Source organism: Lissotriton helveticus, chromosome 4_1 (assembly GCF_964261635.1).
Source record: "Lissotriton helveticus chromosome 4_1, aLisHel1.1, whole genome shotgun sequence".
NCBI classification, from domain to species: domain Eukaryota; kingdom Metazoa; phylum Chordata; class Amphibia; order Caudata; family Salamandridae; genus Lissotriton; species Lissotriton helveticus.
This window is the reverse complement of record NC_136063.1, coordinates 347,893,821-347,916,146: the sequence shown is the minus strand read 5'-3', so window position 1 is coordinate 347,916,146 and position 22,326 is coordinate 347,893,821. Positions and strand designations below refer to the sequence as shown.

The 22,326-nt window shown below is 42.3% G+C and overlaps 1 protein-coding gene across 1 annotated transcript in view; it reads right to left on the bottom strand.

The window, feature by feature from the left end:
* The window catches only part of CSMD3 (CUB and Sushi multiple domains 3), a 3,006,114-nt gene that overhangs the window by 526,509 nt on the left and 2,457,279 nt on the right, over window positions 1-22,326 (bottom strand). Inside the window, exons 40-42 of the mRNA XM_078686868.1 lie at window positions 13,527-13,596; window positions 11,385-11,501; window positions 10,235-10,444 (exon numbers count right to left, since the gene is read on the bottom strand). Coding sequence (XP_078542994.1) covers window positions 10,235-10,444; window positions 11,385-11,501; window positions 13,527-13,596 — 397 coding nt within the window. The remainder of the gene's footprint in view (window positions 1-10,234; window positions 10,445-11,384; window positions 11,502-13,526; window positions 13,597-22,326) is intronic.

Here is a 22,326-nt window from a genome sequence, read left to right as displayed (position 1 = left end):
AGGGTGGTGTTGCGATCGATGTGAATCTGGAAGTGCAGGTGTTCGGTGGCGCTGAGGGTGTCTTGGGTGCCGGTCGAGATTCTGAGGGTATTCCTGTGGACAATGGCAATTCCTCCTCCTGCTCCATTGGTGCGGTCCCGGCGGGTGATCTTGTAGCCGTCCGGGATGGCTGTGGTGATGTTGGGTGCCGAGTATGGGTTAATCCAGGTCTCCGTCAGGAAGGCAATGTCCAGGGAGGATGAGTCGAGGTGGTCCCAGAGTTCGATGCCGTGCTTGTGGACGGAGAGGGTGTTGAATAGTATGCACCTGAGGCGGTTGCAACCTACCCCGGTGGGTGGGGCGGTGGCTTGGAGGCTGGTGAAGCTGCAGCTCCGGCAGGAGAAGGGTCAGTGGGTGCGCTTCTGGGTGGCCAGGCAGCAGTTGGATGATCGGCCGGCGTTGAGTATGTGGAGGGTCCTGGCGTTGTAGCGGTGGTGGGTGTCGTGGCGGTCGTGGGGGCCAGGGGGTCTGGCGCTGGGCACAGTCCAGGCATGGACAGGTGCAGACGGGTTTGCCCTCGTCACACCAGTGACACGCCCGCTGTGCGGCCACGCATCAGCCACCATAAGAAGTGGAGGTGAGAGTGAGGAGCAGCTGGGAGGTGGGAGCAGAGACGAATGGATGAGCAAGGGTGCGAGGCCACAGGGGATTCAGAAGCGGAAAGGGGAAAGCAAGGCTGGAATGCTGGAGGGCTATAGATAGGAAAAACAGTCAGAAAAGAGCAGAATACAGAAAAAATAGAATAAAACAGCAGTTTGTAAAATTAGGCAGAAAAAGAACAGAGAGAGCAGACGGCTCACCACTGGGCCACCAGGGATGAGGCACAGGAGCCTGCAGATGGAGGAGGGCCTTGAACTCGCAGCAGCAGTGAGATCAGGGAGCAGGGACACAGGCACAGTTAAGTAGACCTGTGGGGTGTGGTGAGCGACTTGCCTGCGATTGTCCAAGCAAATCTCAATGGTGCACAGCAAATCCAGCAGCCTCTCTGTCCTGCTATCCCTCTCTGTGGCTCTTGCCAGTTCCGTTAGATACCTTGCTTGCCCTGTTCGAGGGCACGTCTAACTGCAGTCCCTCCAGATTCTCTGACCCAGCCTAACCCCTGGACCGGTTTTAGAACCATGAGAACAGTGCAGCTGCAATTGACACAAGCTGGCGAGGGGGGAACTGCAGCACAATTTCTTGAGTGTTAAGCAGACTTCAGGTTTTCAAGCAACAATAAAAATGTCAAGATAACTCTTGTGATTAATGCTCCTGCTGGAAAGAGATCAGAGGTTTGTCTAGTGGCAGTTTTGACTAATCATAATATAGTGGAGAAGGTTAATATGCCTGCTGCAAAGATTTGTGGTGCTGTTATTCCACTTTCAATGGGCCATACAGAAAGCAGGGTCCAGTGCGCTTCATCCTTCATGGCTGGGGACATTTGCCTCTGATGTCCTAGGGTCTGTCCTAATTTGGGTCTGAAGACTGGGCCACCCTTTGAGCACTTGATTTTCAGTGGAAGTGATGGTGAGCAGTCACTGACTTCTCATGGGGTAGTGTGAATGTGATGGAGCTCGCAACTAAACAATCACCCAGCACTGCAATAACTATTTGTCCAACCCAGTGATTTTAGTTTATGAAAAGATTAGAACTTTATTATCCGCTTAAAATACCACACACACAATACCTAACCAAAACAGTCTAGAGAACTGGTGCTTGGTCTACTGTACCTCGGTATGCCAACCTCCTTCCCCCCTCAGGTGTTCCTCTTTCTCTGAATTTGACAGGTCCACCTGGAGGTTAGAGTATTTCCAAAGGCATGAATCGAGGCTCAGATACAAATTACCCCAGATAGATGTGGAAGTGCTCAGTTAAGTTGAATTCACCTCTTTCAATTTGTAAAGCTTCACCCCACATAATTGACATAATGCCTATTTCTGGATGCCGCCAGTGAGGGGGCTGATGTGGGAGGGTAACACCCCCTTGGGTCAAAGTGGCACAGGAAATAACTATGGGCGCCCTTTTCTGGCCACAATGAAGTGGACAGCCATGGGCTCACAACTCTTGCTGTCTGTGGTGTGGATAGCTGCATCACATTTCTCTTGGTCATAGTAAAGTGGGCAGCCCTGCTCAATCTCCTTGCGTAGCAGTGGATTAGGTACCAGCTCAGTACCACAAAGTCTGATACCCACCTACACTTGAGGGATGCACATCTCTCTCCTATGTCATCCTTCCTCTGTCGGCCCCCATCAGCATCCGGGTCTCACTTCTCTCTCTTCCTGGACAGCCACACCACCTGCAGGGTTGGCAGACTCCTTCCCTCTCTCAACAGGCAAGCCAGTTCCGAAATACTTCAGGTCCACTGTGCAGCTTCTTCCAGAAAGGGAAGCCTTCAGCCTTCACCCTTCGGAAGTTGGCTCTCAAGCAGACACCAGCTCTGGTTGCACCTCAGTCCACCGTGTACTCTGAGGGCAGTCCCTCTCTTGGTCAGAGAGAACTTGGGGGTCAATGGCTCCCACCTTTCTACAGTAAAAGCATATGGAGATGTGGATCAACAATTTGTTTTTTAACAGACAGCTTAGGTTGTTTCTCCTCTCAAATGTCTTTTCTGAACTGCTCTGCAGGTGTGCCTTTATGCAGAGTGATGCTCTTCGCAGCAGATAATTTACTAGACTGCAACATCCACAATACAGGGAGCCACAAAGAGGTCTGGTCTTTCTGCCCATGGCTGTCATCAGCCACACTGAACAGCAATCAAGAAAAAACAAAAGACTAGCCCCCTCTAAAAGGTCCTTTTCTCCTTGAACAACTTACAAAACAGTCCCACTTTTAACTCCCACCATCTAATAAATGTCAGGGCTATAGGAAGACTAATTAGTGAATCCTTTTGGCATAAGGCCTAATTGCTTTCCTAAAGGAGCAGTGTATCCTCTAGCCCGAATCCAGTGTGTAGATCTCTTCTCTCCGTCTACCATAATGTTAGCAATAGGATTGTACCATTCTGACAAACAATCCCACCTTCATCCTTGTGCACAAGGCAAATACAGGGGGCTCCAAGTTCAACCCTACCAGCATCCATTACACTGGCACACTCATGCACATAAAGTATTTACATTACAGTCCACATTTACAAACATACCCAACTTAGAGTTGGGATATTAGCATCAGGTACTGGGTTAGTGCACAGAAGCTGAACCTTACTGGAACGGCCATTAGGCTTCCTCTCCAGTGTTCAGTGACACAGATATGGAATCAAAAAAAGCAGTACATTGCCAGAGCCGCTCTACATGATAAACTCATGTCAGGACATGAATACACTGTCAGTGTAATGTGAACGCACTTAGTGCAACCTTCCAGGTCACATGGCTGGTTCAGCACTTCACTCATTTAAAGGGACAGGACTATGCCTCTGCACACACATCAGATTAGTGTTAGGCTAAGGCCAAGAAAAAAAAGAATACCAGATATTGGTACTCAGGTACCTGGGGCAGGAGAAAATGATTGTACCTTGTGGAGGGGACAGTCCTATCCCAACAGATGCTTTCTGTCTTGTGTTTTGTACCTAAGAGCTGACAGATTTGTACCAGGTGGCAATGGAACAATTTTAAGAGTGGAGACACTGCCATTAATGTTACATTACTGAAGTCACAGAGATTTTGGAAAATCCAAGCATCAAACTAAGAATGTGTGTAGCAAATGAGCTGGTGGTACATATAGCAGTACACTGTTACACATATATTACTAAGGAATGGTGTGGTAGCACACTGTCACTTACGCTCTGACATTTTGACTAAATTCGAACAGACATGCAACATGCATATAGCATACAAACAACGTGTGGAAATCTGATTTGACAAATACTTATAATTTGTGCATCGCCAAGTAAAGTGGCTTGCTTTGCTTTTATCTATTAAATCTTTGTCCTCATACCTCAGATCCACAAAAACGTGCTTCATTTGTGTTTTCCTAGCTAATATATTTTGAATAATTTGTACAGTTCATACACAGGTATTTAATTTTTTTGTGCTTCTAAAAAATCAACATTGAATAAACTTGCCTTTCACCCTCCCTCTCCCCCAGTATGATTGTCACACAGTTCATTTTACATAATCCTCTCACTTTTCAGTCAGAGAAGAAACATAAACACAAACCTCATTGTTAGAAGAAAAAGCTGCAGTTTGACAAAAGGCATAACCTGATTTGACTCTGATTTGAATTCATTGCAAATGTAACATGATAAAAACAAAATTTGAAGATATGTTTACTTCTTATTCATGTCTGAATTCCAGCATTCTGGGGGTGCCGCAGCACTCCGTCTGCCCCTAAAACTAGTGCGATGTTTGTACCTGGATATTTCTGGCCAATTTTGTGAGAAATCCAGTGAGTAAAATTCCTGGTGTAGAGTTTCTCACAGCGTATCTAATATCATTAAATAATCATTTCTGACTTGCTGCTTCAATGAAATAAACAGAAAACACTGGTCAGCTGCTCCAGCACCAATATTCAATTGTAACTTTTTCAGTTCCGTTCAATTCCTGCACCACAGGTTTAACATGCACAAACAAGTAGTAAACAATGTTGTAGAGTCCTTTCTAGTCTCCCAAACGTGTACTGGAGAGAGGAAAGCTAATTAAAAGCAACAAAGTGACAACCTGCTGAGAGTAGTAATTGCTGATTTTATGACCTTGTATCAACCTTCTGCAATGAAGAATTCCTCCTACTGCCAAGATCTTGTTTTACTTCAATTTTCGTTTTCACCAAGATGAAATAAATATATTGTATAGCCTTGCTGATACTTTATCAGATGCCTTGAGTCATGAGTTTGCACGACAAACTAAGAGCAGAGATCCCAGTGCTAGGCAATCAATCTAAATTCTCCCCCAAACTTATGTGGCAAACTTGCATGGGACCAGCTCCCTCCCCGAAAAAAGAAATAAAAAGCCTGGGTGTCTGGCTCGTCCAGGACCTCACTTTTCAAACCCAAGCTAAGTCAAGTCAAGTCAAGTCAAGTCAAGTTTAAATTTATATAGCGCACTACTCACTCATAGGGTCTCAAGGCGCTTGAGGGAGGGGGGGAACTTTACTTATCGAATATCCAAGTAGTTTTTAGTTGTTTTCTGAAGGAGAGGTGGTTTTGTGTCAGGCGGAGGTGGGTGGGGAGAGAATTCCAGGTCTTGGCCGCTAAGTAGGAGAAGGATCTACCCCCCCATGGTGGATCTTTGGATGCGTGGAATTGCGGCGAGGGCTTGATTGGATGACCGAAGTTGGCGGGTGGGGGTGTAAAACGTTAGGCGCGTGTTGAGGTATTCGGGTCCCAGGTCGTAGAGGGCCTTGTGTGCGTGGGTGAGGAGACGGAACGTTATTCTTTTGTTGACGGGGAGCCAGTGGAGGTCTTTCAGGTGACCGGTGATGTGAGCTTGGCGGGGGATGTCTAGGATGAAGCCTAGGTTACGTGCGTGGTCCGTTGGTATGGGTGCGGTTCCCAGGGCCTGTGGCCACCATGAGTCGTCCCAGGCGGAGGGGGATGATCCTAAGATGAGGACTTCCGTTTTGTCCGAGTTCAGTTTTAAGCGGCTGATCTTCATCCACTCGGCTACTTCTTTCATCCCTTCGTGTAGATTGTTTTTGGCGGTGTTTGGGTCATTGGTGAGGGAGAGGATCAGCTGGGTGTCGTCTGCGTAGGAAATAATGTTGAGGTTGTGTTGGCGAGCGATGGATGCAAGGGGACTCATGTATACGTTGAAGAGGGTGGGACTGAGTGAAGATCCTTGTGGTACTCCGCAGATGACTTTGGTGGCTTCTGATTTAAAAGGGGGAAGGCGGACTCTCTGGGTTCTTCCGGCGAGGAACAAGATGATCCAGTCCAATGCTTTGCCTTGTATTCCGATGTTGCTGAGGCGTTGTATAAGGGTGCTATGACAGACTGTGTCGAAGGCTGCGGAGAGGTCAAGTAGGATGAGGGCAACTGTTTCTCCGTTGTCTAGTAGAGTTCGAATGTTGTCTGTAGCTGCGATGAGAGCGGTCTCGGTGCTGTGTTTGGCTCGGAAGCCGGACTGTGAAGGGTGAAGGGATTTGTTGGATTCGAGGAAGGCGGCGAGTTGACTGTTGACGGCTTTCTCAATGACTTTGGCAGGGAATGGGAGGAGCGAAATGGGGCGGTAGTTCTTAAGTTCAGTGGGGTCTGCTGTGGGTTTCTTCAAGAGGGCACTGAGTTCGGCATGTTTCCAGCTTTCCGGGAAGGTAGCGGAGTTGAGGGAGCAGTTGATGACGTCTCGGAGATGTGGTGCGATAATGGAGTCTGCTTTGTGGAAAATGTGGTGGGGACATGGGTCGGTTGGTGATCCTGAGTGGATGGTGTTCATCAGGCGGACGGTGTCTTCAGTGGTGATTGGATTCCAGGCGCAAAGGTTGTTGGAGGGGGGTTTTAGTTCGGAGGAGGGTGGGGTGGACTGGTCTCCAAAGCTGTTATGTATATCATCAATTTTGTTGTGGAAGGACGAGGCTAGAGAGTCGCAGAGGTCTTGGGAGGGAGTGATGTCGTTAGTGCCGGAGGTGGGGTTGGTAAACTCTTTGATGATGTTGAATAGTTCCTTGCTGTTGTGGGCGTTGTTGTCGAGTCGATTCTTGAATGCTGATTTCTTGGTGGATCGGATCAGTTGGTGGTGTTTGCGGGTGGCGTTCTTGAAGGTGGCCAGGTTGTCAGTGGTTGGGTTTTTTCGCCAAGCTTTCTCGAGGGTGCGACAGATCTTCTTGGATTTCTTAAGGTCATCATTGAACCAGGGGGCTTTTTTGCTGCCCTGCTTGTTTTCGAGGTTTTTTAAGGGTGCTAATTCGTCCGCGCTGTGGGTGATCCATTGTGCGAGGTTGGTGGCTGCTTGGTTTGGGTCCGATGATTTTGCAGGAGGATTTTGGTGAAGTGAAGTGAAGAGCTGGCCTGTTGTAATTTTGTTCCAGTTTCTTCGGGGAATTGGTTGTGGGTGGTTGTGGGTCATAATCTTTTTGTAGTTGAAGTGAACGCAACTGTGGTCAGTCCAATGGAGAGCTGTGGTGTGATTAAAGGAGATGTGCTTGCTGGAGGTGAAGATTGGGTCGAGCGTGTGGCCGGCATAGTGGGTGGGGGTGTTTACCAGTTGTTTGAGTCCAAGATTGGCGAGGTTGTTCACAAGGGTGGTGGTGTTGCTGTCGTTGTTCTTTTCCAGGTGGAAGTTGAGGTCTCCCAGTAGAATGTAGTCTTCGGAGGGGAGGGCGTGTGGGCTGATGAAGTCAGTGATGTCTTCGCTGAATTGTGTGCGGGTTCCAGGTGGTCTATAGATGAGGGTGCCTCTGAGTGTGGTCTTAGGGTCGGTATGAATCTGGAAGTGAAGGTGTTCGGCGGTTGTGAGGTTGTCGTCGAAACTGGTCGTGATGCGGATGGTGTTCTTATGGACGATGGCGATGCCTCCTCCTGTTTGGTTGATGCGGTCCTTTCGGATGATCTTGTAGTCTTTCGGGATGGGTATGGTGATGTCTGGAGCTGATGAGGTGTTCGTCCAGGTTTCTGTAAGGAAGGCGACGTCCGGCGATGTGGTGTCGAGTAGGTTCCAAAGTTCAATGGCGTGTCTGTGGACCGAGCGTGTGTTGAGCAGGATGCATTTCAGGTGGTTAGCGTCGGAGCTCTGTTTCGAGTTTGTGGATTTGGTGTGCGTCCTGGTGCAGTCAAACTTGCAGGAGTGGCAGGTGAAGGGTCCATCAGTGTGTCCTGGGGCGGCTTCGAAGCAGTTTGTGAGATGGCCAGGGTTAAGTGCTGAGAGGGTAGCGGCGTCGTACGTTATGCGGGAGGAGTGGAATTTGCGGGGGCCAAGGGGTATGGCGCTGGGCACGGTCCAGGCGCGGACGGGCGTAGACGGGCTTACCTTTGGCGCACCTTCGGCGCGCATAGGGCGCGTCCGCTGCGCGCAGATGCATCTGTCATAAGAGGATGGTGGAGGGGGGCGGAGCGAGGGAGGAGCAGCTGGGAGGCGGGAGCGGGGTGGAGAGCCGGGCTGGGAAGCACAATAACAAACAACAAAATGGCAGCACGCCAAAAAGCGAAGCAGGACGAGTTTGGGGCACAGCCTCAACAAACGCGAACAAATGGGCAAGCAGTACTGGCACAATCAGGCACCAACAACGCAAGCTGGCAAGCGAGCAACACACAATGAAAAATAAATTAAATAACAATCTACTAGTACAGCGCCACGAAAACTCTACAGTCAGGCACAAATAGTTGGGCATTCTGGCAGTATAGCGCTACGATAGTAGTTTAAGCAGGCACAAAAAGTTCAGCGGTCTGGCAATGAAGCGCTACGATACCACAGATAGGAGCAGGGAGCAGCGTGGGGAGCGACCGCTTCTGAAGAACCCAGGACGGTTACAGCGCAGGGTCGAGAGGGCAGAGCCTAACCTTACAGTGGGAGGGAGGAGCAGCTGGGAGGCGGGAGCGGGGTGGAGAGTCGGGCTGGGAAGCACAGTAACAAACAACAAAATGGCAGCACGCCAAAAAGCGAAGCAGGACGAGTTTGGGGCACAGCCTCAACAAACGCGAACAAATGGGCAAGCAGTACTGGCACAATCAGGCACCAACAACGCAAGCTGGCAAGCGAGCAACACACAATGCAAAATAAATTAAATAGCAACCTACTAGTACAGCGCCACGAAAACTCTACAGTCAGGCACAAATAGTTGGGCAGTCTGGCAGTATAGCGCTACGATAGTAGTTTAAGCAGGCACAAAAACTTCAGCGGTCTGGCAATGAAGCGCTACGATACCACAGATAGGAGCAGGGAGCAGCGTGGGGAGCGACCGCTTCTGAAGAACTCAGGACGGTCACTGCAGGAATCTGTTTTGGTCTTCTACGCACCACACGAAAAATTCTCCCCCTTTTAGCCTCCGCTCCAGAAAACTCCTCATTCAGGGTCTCATCCTCTCCAAACAAAGCCAACAGGAAGCTAAGATCCGACCACCTCTTTCTGGCAAACGTCTCCAGAATCAAGAAGGCACGGTCAGGAGGACACCTCTTTTCGTACAATGCCCCCAAGCTTTGGAACTCCATCCCCCTTAACATTCGCAGGGAAACCAACCTATCAAAATTCTGTAAGCTCCTGAAAACCTGGCTTTTCCCCTAGGACACATCCGTTCCCTAGCTAATTCCTCGAGCTCAGCGCTGGGACACCCCTGGGTAGCCACGCGCTTTACAAATCCGCTTCCAATTCCAATTCCAGATTAACGGTTTGATTTGGAGATTTCTGTTAAAGCTAAATGCACATATTCCCAGACAGTGCAGTACATTTTCTTTTGGTGGGTTTACTCCCAGTGGAATTATTGCCATTCTACAACATGGCATTGGAAATTCTTCTGTCAGGGAGCTAATCATCATCAATTCTACTTTGGTATGATATGACACTTGTACACAAAATATCCAAAATTTACTTTTGTATGTAGCCCTGTGCCAACATTAACCACTTTCCCCAAATTACTTGCATTTAGTTCTGCATGATTCCATGTCAAAGATCACTCCTACCAACTTCTATTGCGCTTATTAGACCTATTTTGTCCATGTTTATTTTAAAACATTATGGATTTTTTGTGTTTATCATCATTTCATTCTGTTTGAATCTCAAATTCTATTTTTTCAACTGTATTGTTGCTTAAAATGTTCATACTTTTACATGTCTATCATTGAAACTTGACCTTGACATACTCTACTAATATGTGAGCTAGGAATTCTTTTTAAAACTCCTAGGCTTGTGCTATTCCCTCACAGATCTGAAACCATGCACATATGCATTTCTAGATATTTAAAATATAGATGCCCTTTACAGTTAACATAAAGAAGGATAAGGTGCCAAATCTAACTATAGTTTGGTACCTCTGCTAAATGTAAGATGCAACTTCATCTACATGAAAACATTATAACAACAAATTCAACAATAATGAAAGTAATGTAAAATGGCTAATAAATACATTTACAGATAATCCATTATGAGAGGGCCGCTTGTCCCCATAACATTTGTATACAGTGTCTGCAGCATATATAGGTGTATGTGGATTCAAACTCTCTAAATAAACGGTTCTACTTAAAAATATACTTTTGGCTACTTACTGTATGCTTTTATGACCACTGGTCGCCAATTATCAGCCTTTCTAAAGGCTCCTTTGTAAGTTGAAAAAGTACTTTGTACACTAAAAGAATGCTCACCTTGGTATAGGATGTGGAATCCCTGCTTATTCTGAGAGTAATCACTGTGAAAGTATAAGCTGGTTTCATGAGTTGTACTGAACAGTGACGTTGGAAGTTGTGGACCACTCAGTCTCCCAATTACAGTTCCAGTTTCTGTAGAACCACTTCTCACCTCCAGATAATCATGGATGGTCTCAGTAGAAAAATTTAAAAACTGCAAATGTACACCTAGAAATAAAATAACACAGTTCATGTTTTTACTGAAAGTTAAAAACGTGGCTAGCAGATGATGGTGGTTCTTATACCCTTAACTCTGTTGAACTCACAAACTCCATTATAGACGGTCAAGTTAGGATCTAAAGGAATATTCTGCAGCAGATGTCCAAGTACGCTTTTGCTTTTTATTACATATCAAGAGTCATAATTCGCTTTGCTAAACAGATAGAGAAGTGTGTGATGAACTAATTACCTTTGACAAATATTTGTAAATTACAAGATGCATGTAATGTATCCTTCACCAGCACAGAAAACACCTCATTGGTGGATAGCAGTAGACATATTTTAGTTATGTGACAATTTACTATGATTAGCCTTTTTTAAATCATACACTAATGGAGAGAAAGTTACAGAAATAATAATATTGTAATGTAAATAATACTCTGATGCACTGTTAAATCAGTTCTCATGTTAATTGTTAGAAGTAGAAACTGGGCATCTCTGAAAACCTAAAAGAGGGTATACCAGGGGTCAGGTGACTTGCAACACCGTTGGAGAGACTCCACGTAGCTCCATCTATGTGGTGGTTGTAACAAAAAGGGAAAACCTATCAATTAAGCACCAGGCAGAAATGATGCAAAAGAATGTGCAGACTGCCACTTGTTACATTTTGAATTAACTTGACAGATGTGGCCAGTATAACAATATAAAGAACCATAATTTGTAAGTGTGTATGACTTTTTAAATGCACAATTCGAGAAAATTAAATGCTAGTATTACTGTAAGTGTTCATGAAAAAGTCCATATTTGAATCTCTGATGCTTTTAAAATGTAAAATAGCAAAACCACAAAATAATGCTTCACTGCTGTACCTTAAATGTAATGTACTATTCTAAAGCCGTTAAAGAACAATCTTTGGGTGACATAACTGAAATGCTAAAAGACCACATACCAAACCCTATTGGTAGCTTAATTGTCCATGTGCAATCTAAGCTGCTTGGGTAGTTTCCAGGAAATCCAGGGCTGAGAATCACTCCACTGAAGTCGTCCATGGCACCCCCACATTGTGCTGAAATAACAAACAGAAGAAGTATTGTGTGATATTTTACTCTATTAAAGAAATACCGTAGACAAAAAGGGATACGTTTCAATTACATTTCAAACTTGATCTGCCATTTGTCTGTTATTGTTCTTAAGAGTTTAAAAAATCTACTCTTTTCAAAATTAAATATATATGCATTCAATTGTATTATTGTTGCTGTGATTATTTTTGTTTTAGAATTGTTACATTTATGATTATCGTTAAATTGAGCACAGCTCATATTGAGGTTTGTGTTGCTAACTTTGTTATTCTTATTGCTATCGTTGTTAACAGTTGCAGTAGAATCATTCAAATTAAAAATAGAACCCGCTACACCTAGATACTATAAATAGAAAAGGTTATTTGGATCCAGAAGACAATATAGAATTAAGGAATATGTTGAATGAATACTTTTTGAATTCATTTCATCTGCAATAATTAAACTGAGGTACTAGTACGTATGGCATACTGCGGTGCTGATATACATAGTCAAAACAATGTAAAGTATCATCCCATGCTAGGGTACAAATACATTTTCAGAAAAAGTAAAACTTTAGCACACAAATATGAGTTCACCAACTGTGCCATTCTGGTACATGTGATGCTTAAAAAGCCATACATGTTTTAAGCACTGTAAATGTGAAAAATATTTTAGCGCTAAGTATGACCAGCAAATTTGGCGTTAACTTAATCCTGTGCAGGAAATGGGAACAAAGTGATACCACTGATGAATTTACCACAAACTGGGAATCACACGGCCTCCGTCGTCTTTCTGCACGGATCAGGTGATACAGGAAGCGGAATAAGAAGCAGGATCAAAGAGATTTTAGATGTTTGATCCTAACTTATCCCTTTGTGTCCATGAGGGGAGTGTGGATACACACCAAGAATTCAAAACTCAAGAATAGTTTGAAATAAAGGTAAGGAGAGCTACATGTCAACAGGTCAGACATTTGTCAATCAGATCTTTGAATAATGCAATATTTTAATATTTTAAATATAAAAGTGCTAATATTTTAAATATAAAACTACTTCATGCAAAATCAGGCTTTACATTTTTTTCCTAAAATAATATTCCAGTTTATTTAACCTGTTGCCAATTGTTCGAAATCCAAAGTGAATTTTCACTAACCCAGAAATTGCTTTTGAAGTGTACTCAAAAGCACAATAGGCCTTTTCACAAAGGTATTTGGAAGTCATAAAAAGTGTGCCCATGTAGTAGTTGCATAATCTTACTCCCAATTTGTAAAATTGCAAAGAGGGTATAGTGTTTTAATATGTACAAATTGCATATTATTATTCCCTGCTTATTCTCATTTTGAATGTTTTGTAATAAATTCAATAAAGCATGAAAGAGTACATAAAAGAATACTACAGGATTGTTTTTAATACTTCAAATATACTATTTAAGAGACTCCAACATTACTTTGAGAATATGGTCAAAACTTGTAATATATTTTTTCATAACCAACATTTTTCAAGCATGGTTTTGCAACAGATGGGAAAGAAATGTGACATCTGGATGAAGATAGTGGTGACAGCATAATGTAGTAATACTTTTCAAATATTTATTTTACCACATGCAGTTTTTGAGCACTAACATCAAGTGAATCTTAGATTCTGAGATTGTGTGCAGTGAAAAGCTGAAGTCTAGAATTCTATTGAGTCTGCTAAGACATTTATACCTTTCAGATCACTAATATTTGCACTACCTTTTGGGATCAGTGTTCAAGCTGCAAGCACTCCACCCCGAACTTACAATTTCTATTATCTTCATCCTCATCAAAAATGTAGTAGTGGTAGTCGTAGTAGTAGATGATATATCATACGCATTAGACATTTCTATTGTTATTGCTTTTCAGCAGAATTAGACATTATTATATCAACTATCATCTTAAACATAATCATTGTTGAATACAAGGCAATTGCTACCTGGAACTAACAAACAAAAATATTCTGATATGAACGCATAGAAGAAATTCACCAAGAACACATTAAATCTCCTTATATTACCTAAGCAAATAGGAATAGGATAATTCCACCTCCTTACTGGTCCTGGCATGCAGGTGATGTGTGAATGCCCCTAAATAAATAACAGAAAAGAGTAATCAATTAGAAGCATTTTCTCACCAATTACATGCTTCACTGCTTTTTGGCTAAGTTTGTGCTACCATATACATACATACATAAAACTTGTTAAGAAAGAAAGGGATGATCTACCATGCATTGATTTGGTGCTAGGTTTATTTGGGCAATTGTTGCTTTGCTTTTGTGTTGATGATAATACAGTTCAAGGAAAAACTCTACTACTTACATAATACCATGTGTTGTGTTGTTGGTGCTCAAATTGTCAGTCTGAAGGGAAAGCACTCCGAGTCCAACTCATGTTCAAATGTGTAAGAGGATGAGTGGATTTCTGTGACTTCACATGAATGTACTTCGAGACTTTTTTTGGGCATGTCAAGTTTACTATTGCAATTGCCATGTTACTTTTAAAATCTTCCTGTTCTCCTAGAGCGGCCCAACATTCCAAAGAACATGTTTTCTTTGTTTCTATTTTGTTTGTACGCTGTGAGAAAAAGCTAATGACAGCCCAACACCCTGACAAAACACTGAAGTTGTCTATTTCCTTGACCCATCAGGATGAATTTACCAAAATATCAAGTATAATAGACATGACATCACAGACCCTTTCACCTTATAGACATCGAAGGAAGTGACAACATATGACCTTGACCCTGAATCTTCCTAGAAAGCTCTTTTACTTGACCTTAATCTGGATGACATTACAATAACGGACATCACTGAAGTTACTTTATTACTCTGTCATTATAAGAAAAATACAAAACAAATATCTTTTTTGAATTCACCTAGATTAGGCTGCTTTCATAACCTTTTAAAGTAGTGGGGTGCATATGATAAAATATTCACCCTAACCTGTCCTGAGCAACAATGTACCACAGTCCTTTTAAAGGGTTAGAGGTAAGATAGTCTCCCAATCCAAAAATGGGTCAAATAGTACATTTAAAAAATTATTTTTCATATAAACCTACTAAAAAGCAATGGGCTGTCAAGGAGCACTCATTAAATATATAAGTTCTTTCATGGTCTGCAATGCCAATTAAACCTGATGTACTACAAGAGTTGAGCCCCTTCAAATTTTAGTATGGTTGCCTCCATATGCCCAAATGTCCTCCACTATGCCTGGACCAGCTTTTTGCCATGGGTGTCCCCATAAGCCATGGGTGTCCCCTCATGCCAACAATTATATATAATATCTAGTCCTGGAATGTTATCCATGTAGCAATTGTGACCCATGTGTCAAAATGTACCACAGGTATGATAGGGCCAGCATTATATCATGTTTGTCCCCCTCCTATATACCCCACCTGTCATAGTTTATGCCAAGAATCGCCTCCAGTGTGCTAGCATGAACATGTTTCCTTTGGTGTCCCATTCTAAAAATTACCTCCAGTATGCCTGTGCCAGTCTTTTGCCATGGATGTTCCATATATCAAGTATTAACTCTAGTGTGCCACTCTAATTGTCCTCGCTATGCCAACACCAGCATTTTGAAAGGGCTAAAAGCAGACCTGCAAGCATACTTACATTCACTAACTCACACTCATTCTCACCTACTCACTCTTACTCAAGCATTGTCATCCATTGCACTCATTCATTATCCCTCATGCACTCAATCTTACAATCACTCACACATTACTTATTCTTATACTGATTAACTCATGTCTACCCGGACACACTGACTTGCACTCACTCACTCACTCTATCATTCTCACTCACCCTGACTCACTCATACTCACTTACGAACATTTATTCTCATTATAGCCACTCATATCACTGTCTGCCACTTTCACTTACATTAACACATTCTCACATACATGACATGAACACTTCTTCTGTCACACAAACACACTCTCAGCCACAGGCACGCACACAGCATACATTTAAAACATGCTTTACTTACCTGCTGTTCCATTGTTTTTAAGACTAAAAGTGAATAATATGCAATTATTGCAGAAGCAATCTTAGGGCCCTATTACGAGTTTGGCGGTCCTTGTGTCAGACCGCCACGCCAACAGGAGAAGCACCAAGCATGTAGTGCTCTTGCTCGCCAGATTATGAGTGTAATCCATGGAGAGCAGGCACTGCTGCGACGGTCTCACAGCGCGGTCTGTTATGCTCATAGAAGAGCTTTACCAGCAGCATGTCGCTGTGACAGGGCCTGCAGCACAGTCCTACATGGTGTGGCATCCATCAGGTTGTGCATGTTATACCATTCAGAAACAGGAGCGCCATTCCAGGGAGGCACAACTTGTGCCCCCCGCATGCACTTCCAGGCCCAGAAGTGGCAGGCGGCTCTATTAAGGCCCCCATACTTCCATATCCACCACCCTTTTCATGGTGGACTCCCCACCCTGAAAAGGGCAGTGGAAATGAAAGTCAGAATATACTCACCGGTGCCGCAGTGGCACCACCAGCATATTCCTGCCCATTTCCAGATCACCGGCACACCATGATCCTTGATCCAAGTAGAGCCAGCGGTCTTGTGGTGGTCCGACTGCCACACTCATAATACGGCAGGCAGGCCACCAGTGTGGCAGTGGTGTAACCGCCACTACGACTGTTGTACTTGTAATAGGGCCCTTAATCAACTTGATTCAGCTATTTGCAGAGGGTGGACTCGTTTTACCATATTTTAGAGGGAATGGTCAAGCCTCAGTTATCGATGACATATTTGCCACGAGAACTTTTTTGTGCTATTTATTTTCTGGGCACATTCCTTCAAACTGAGTGGGGAAATAAGAACGCATTCCCTAACGTGGGGCACTTCCGTATGCTTAGGGTCAAAAAGCCAGATAAGCCGTCTCTGCCTTTCCAGTCTGCTCAAGATAGTCTCAGGCTCGTTTGGCATTTGAAGGAACCCAGGGTTTTTCTCTGTACCCTCTTGCAGAAACATTACATTTTATTTTCGAACGGTCTGCTGAGGAGAGAAACAATGCCATGCTAGTCCATTATGAAACACTATGCTCCTGTATCTAAAGTAGTCTGCCCAATGTGACTTGGCAGGCATTGTTCTTCAACTAATCAACAATTGAGGAAAGTTATTTTTCCCTAACCAAGAGATCCCTTAAAGATCTGTGCAGTCAGCAAATGTTATAAATGCACCTTGCAGTCTAAGAGTGAGGAACTTAATAAAAAAGCCTGGGAACTCCTTAAATTTGCATTGCATTTTGGGAAATCAGGTAAAGGAATGCCTGGCATTACACCATTCTATGCATTAATGTTCTCAGCTCAGATTGAGTGAGGCAATTTAAAGCAAGCTACCAATTACCAGCAGTAGATAAGGAACAAGAGATACTTTTGCACAAATTATATAATTCTATCAGCCATGAAGAAGTGGTGAGGGCAATAAGACAAAGTTTGGCTGGTAAAGCCACCGTTCCAATGGGGTCCCTATGGATCCCATCAAATGCAATATTGACTTATGGGGCCTGCTGCTCACAAATTCATTAAACTTCTCGATATGCAACAGAGTTCTGAGCTCATGGGCCCTTTCAACTTTAGTTCCCATTTTCAAAAAAAGGACATTGTATGTCCCACAAATGCTTTTGATCTAGCTCTCCCTACGATAGCACAGTTTTGATACTGGGAAGGATTCTTTTCAGGCTCTGGTTTTTCATAACAACATTTTGTGCCCTTTTTAATGGCTTTCGTTCAGGCTGGGCACCATGGAGCAATGATTAAATTTACATCTTATTATAGGCAAGTACACTATCGATAGAATAACCCCTCTGTACCTAGCTTTTATGGACCTTTGAACAATCTTTGATTGCATTAATGGCACCAAACATTGGCTGATGTTCTAAGATTTGGGGGTGTATAAGGCTTTAGGGAATTATTTATGCATCTTGTACAAATCTTAGCAGCCAAGGTTTGATTTGGCCCAATGGGAGAACCCTTCGTACTGTAGTGGTGTCTTTTGTAAAATGTATGAGTTAGCTAGACCTTGTTACAAATTTTGGTAAGTCACACATCATGGCGTGTGGCCCAGGAAGCATAAGTGCCCTCAAACTAACAATAGACAGCCAATCACTGGGCCTTGTAAATAGCTTTAACTTTCTGGGAGTTGTTTTAGATGCCCTGGGTTGTGGCAATGATGGATCAGATGTTCCTGTCTAAAACTAGGTCAGCAGGAGCAATATCAAACCTTCCCCACTTAGTGTGATGGGTAACCATGGCCCCCCAAATGAACATATATAATGCCCGGTGTGCCCCGACACCCTACCTCTAGAGACTGAGGAAAATTAAATATGTAGGCAGGTTCTTTCCCTTACTCCACCACCTCTGTTTTCATTATCCACTCAGAACTCAGTTTACAGTATATCACGGAGGGGTGGAGTGAGTAGAGTTTCCACCTCTCTTGCTGTGGGTTGCAATATGGGCAATTAAAGGAGTTCAGTCTGAACAGAGACATCTTATGGGATTGCTTTCCTTTTGGAGAAAAGTTTGTCAATCCCATGGCTGACTTTTTCCAACATATCTTAACAGCTCTTAGCCTTTCTGATAAGTTTGAGTCACCATGCACCCTTGTTAAAGGTGATAAACAAGTAGTTAATTCTTGGTTCTTCGAATACAGTCAATCACTGAGGTTAGAAGTAGAGCTGACCAAAAGCTCACTACAGGAGTAAATTATGTTTTTATGTGTTACATTGTATTTAACCCTGGAATTATCTTGGTGTGAGAGATTTCTTCTTTTTCCTTTTAGAGCAAGCACAGTGTGGAGACTTCTGTGTTTTGGGAGGGGCAGAGTGTCTTTTGGGCAAGTGCATCTGATTGCCTTTGTGACAGGCTGTCCATACAATTTTGCCTCATTCTATGTTTATTGTAATTTTTAAAGATTTTTCTTTCAGCTTTTTTTTTAAAGCTTATCTTCAAACCCCAATTGCTTTGTAAGCACAGGGATCGCTACAATACTTAGAGCGTTTAGAGGATTCCGATATTTGCTTGAGAGTATGTTCTGTTTAAAGGTGGCTTTAAATATGGGGGAAAATAAGGAGGGAGGATTGTTACTATTTTATAGTTATAGAGGCGAGTTTATAAGGACCTTCTTATGGACTCCGGAGGGCTTTGATACCCACATAGCCTTTAACCCAGCAAAATATCCCAGTGAACATTTAATTAACTTTTATGTATTGTATGTGTGTTGCATTTTGTACTCATTGTATATTTTCGTTATGGTTTTATACTTTTATCCATAATGTGGTTTAACCAATGTGCTTTCTGTATGTGATGAATTGTTTTCTTTAATGGTTTCTTTGCAATCAAATAAAGGTTGATTGAAAAAATATATACAATTATTCACATTTGGCATAATTAAAAAATTTCTGAAAACAACAAGAGCAAAGCCATTTCTGTATTTTTTTGCCACCTCTGATGTCAGAAATCACAAAGGCAGTGTCAGGATTTGCAGTAAACAAGCCAAAGGTCGCAGCTGTGGCCCGTGGCTAGTGCAAAATCACTCCCATGCCATCCTGGAAGGGACTTAATCCAATCCTTAGTTGGATTAACTCCATGACTATATCAGGGGAGGGGAGAGTGGTCAGATATGAGTTTGTGATTGCCCGTAGTTGTAAGCATGCTTGATGGCATTCACAAACCTACAATGCAATAATTCACATGTTGTTATGGCTACTTTCCAACCAATTTATACCTTCCCAGTATCCTTTTGTGAACTTGCCAGGTATTAATGAGGTAATTTCTGCAGTACACTTACACTTCAATAAACTAATGTTTTGAATTCAACCTGGTGTGTTCTTGCACCTACAGGTTAATTGTAGTGATGAGGGTTTAAGCTTGTCTTTGCATAGTGTTTATTCAGCTGTGAAGATGGCGAGAGAACTACCACATCCAGTATTTTTTTTATCATATAAATATTTTTGATTGTGCGCTGCAATATTCATGATACACCAAAGAAGCCAGTCTAGTCATTATGCAAAGGTATGTGCTTGGTGCTAGGCTGTCTGTTTCTGCACCAGAGATAGGAAAGACAGCAGCAGCAGACCATGATTAGTACATATGTCTCTGAACTGCCTTCTTTCCATTTCACAACTTTGGTTCCTGGATTGTGTCCCACTCTATTTAGTTAATTGACTCCTTAATATATTATTCATAGTGTTTATGTTAAGCTAAACCATTCTCTACTAAACAATGTTTTTTAATTCACCACCAAAATGAAAATCTGGTAAAACAATTTGCCAGATTCAGAAAAGTCATCATTCTGAAACTGTGCTGGTCTAATCTTGTTTGTAGAGAATAAGAGAAAAAAAGAAATTGCCTTTCTTTTACCCCCAAAGATCATCTTTATGGTGCATGTTAGAACTGGCATCCTTGCCATGGTATTCCCCCAAACCTTTTGCCTTTACTACATTATTTTTGCTGAACTTATCGTTCGCTTTAGGACTATGTGCTCTTTATCCCTGCTCTCTCTAAAGTCTCTTGTGGATTTAAGTTATTACGCATTTACTCCCTTATTTTTCCTGAACTTATTTTTACTGGCTTGAGGACTATGTGCTCTTTATCCCTGGTTTCTCTAAAGTCTCTTGTGGATTAAAGTTATTATTCCTATATGGTCCTTACTGGAACTGAACGCGACAATATTAACTTTCTATGCTTGAAATACAACTTTACAGAAAAGCTTTAAATCTCATTCACTATTTGCTGCATTGCACAATATTCTAAATGCTTGTATTACTGATAATTTTACCTGTTGAGGAGAATTGTTAACACATGTCATATGAGAGCTTATTTTTTTAGATCGAATACCTACATTGAGTTCACATATTTTAATGCTTTCAATAAACACACAATTCTAGGATGTTCTCTTCTTCTGCCAGCCTGCCCTGCAGCTTCCACATAGACTTATTTCTATGAACAATAACTGCTGCCTGACAAGCAAAAAGCAATATCAGTAATAAGATTCAGAAAATCGATTAAGACAAGGCTGTTTCACAACTGTTGGTCATACTTCTTTCATTGTTACTGAATTCTTCAGTCCAAAAAAGCTCAACAGGAGACATCTGCACTTTATATATTCCATGAACTGCTAATCATTTCACATAATGCATCACTGTTCTATGACATCATTAATAACATCACTGCAACATCTGAAATGACATCATTGATGACAACGCTGTGCATGGCAGGAGTGCCAGTTATAGTTACTTTAGGGCATAAGACATTGATACTTTAGAGAATTTTAAATGGTGAATTTCAGTGACTTTATTAGGTTAGAACAGTATTTTTTAACTGACATTTCCATCTAACATCACTGCAACATCTGAAATGACATCATTGATGACAACGCTGTGCATGGCAGGAGTGCCAGTTATAGTTACTTTAGGGCATAAGACATTGATACTTGAGAGAATTATAAATGGTGAATTTCAGTGACTTTATTAGGTTAGAACAGTATTTTTAACTGACATTTCCATCTAACTATATCGTCCTCTAACCTTTGTTATTTTTCAGTGAATTTCTATGTTTTTATTTTAATATAAAGTAAGATATTATTATTTATCTCTAGTAAATAAATCTCTTGCTCTAAGTTAACTATAACTCGCTACCTCGTCATGCAGTTTTCTCATCATTAATTTCACTGCAAATGTTGCTGTGATATTATGAAGTACGCCATAGAAGATTTCATGACTGACGTTATATGTGGATAAATAGCAGTGCATGGCGAGGGTGTGAGTTATAGTTACCTTAGAGCACAAATTATAATTACTTCAGATTACATTTTCACCTAACTATAACGTTCTTTAACCTTTAGTTTTTTAGTGAATTTCTAGGTTTTATTTTAAAGGAATATGTAAAGCCAACCCTCTGCTTCCAGGGAAGGTTGACACCAGGACCTGGCCTGAGGCCAGACCATTTGATCAAACCCCCCTCTTTTCCCCACCCACCATTGTTTATTCATCTTTCTCCGAAAATTAGCAATCGAATTTTAATCGAATGTATAATTCACTAATGCACCTAATACAATGTTCATCCTTATTGACTACTTAAAAAATATTTAAGAATGTTTTATTAAACTACACGTCAGTGATTCTTTCTTTTTAGTACTTTTTATTATTACATTTTTGGAGTGGAAAATGGGAAAATAAGGAGTCTGAAATACACAATTTTCACCCCCACAAATCTCTTTCTTTTACTTTTTAACATTTTACACCCTGAAATATATCAAAAATAAAACCAACCAGATACAGACCTTGTAATTTATGGGATATACTGTATCACATAAACTACAGACACAGGTCCTTGGAGGCACTGCAATCCCAGCTGTAGATCAAAAGCACAAGCCTGAAAAATGCTAAAAAGTATATGGTAAGTTCTCCAGGCAGTCACAGTTTGAATGATCCAGGAACCATACTTTTTTTCTAGCGTTGCTGGGTACTGCAGAACTCCCTAAAGTCCCACTGCAACATTAAAAAACATGCTGATGTCCTTGCCTCTTCTAGGGACATCTCTAAAGCACACTGTACCAAAATTGCCCTCCCAGGGCAATATGAGGCACTCCTTGAAGGAGTAGTGAATATTAAATGAGCGGTTGTGGCTGCTCCTTTATTATTCACTTCATTTATTTTTTTATTTTGTTTGTGGCTGTCCTGGCATTTTCTTTTTAAAAGGTCATGGGCCCTGGTGCCATCCTAGGGCATGTCACAATTTCTCCTAAATTTTTCTTTTGCTCCTGTGGTGTTGGAGTGATGCAAAGCAATGACCTACTCAAAAGTGT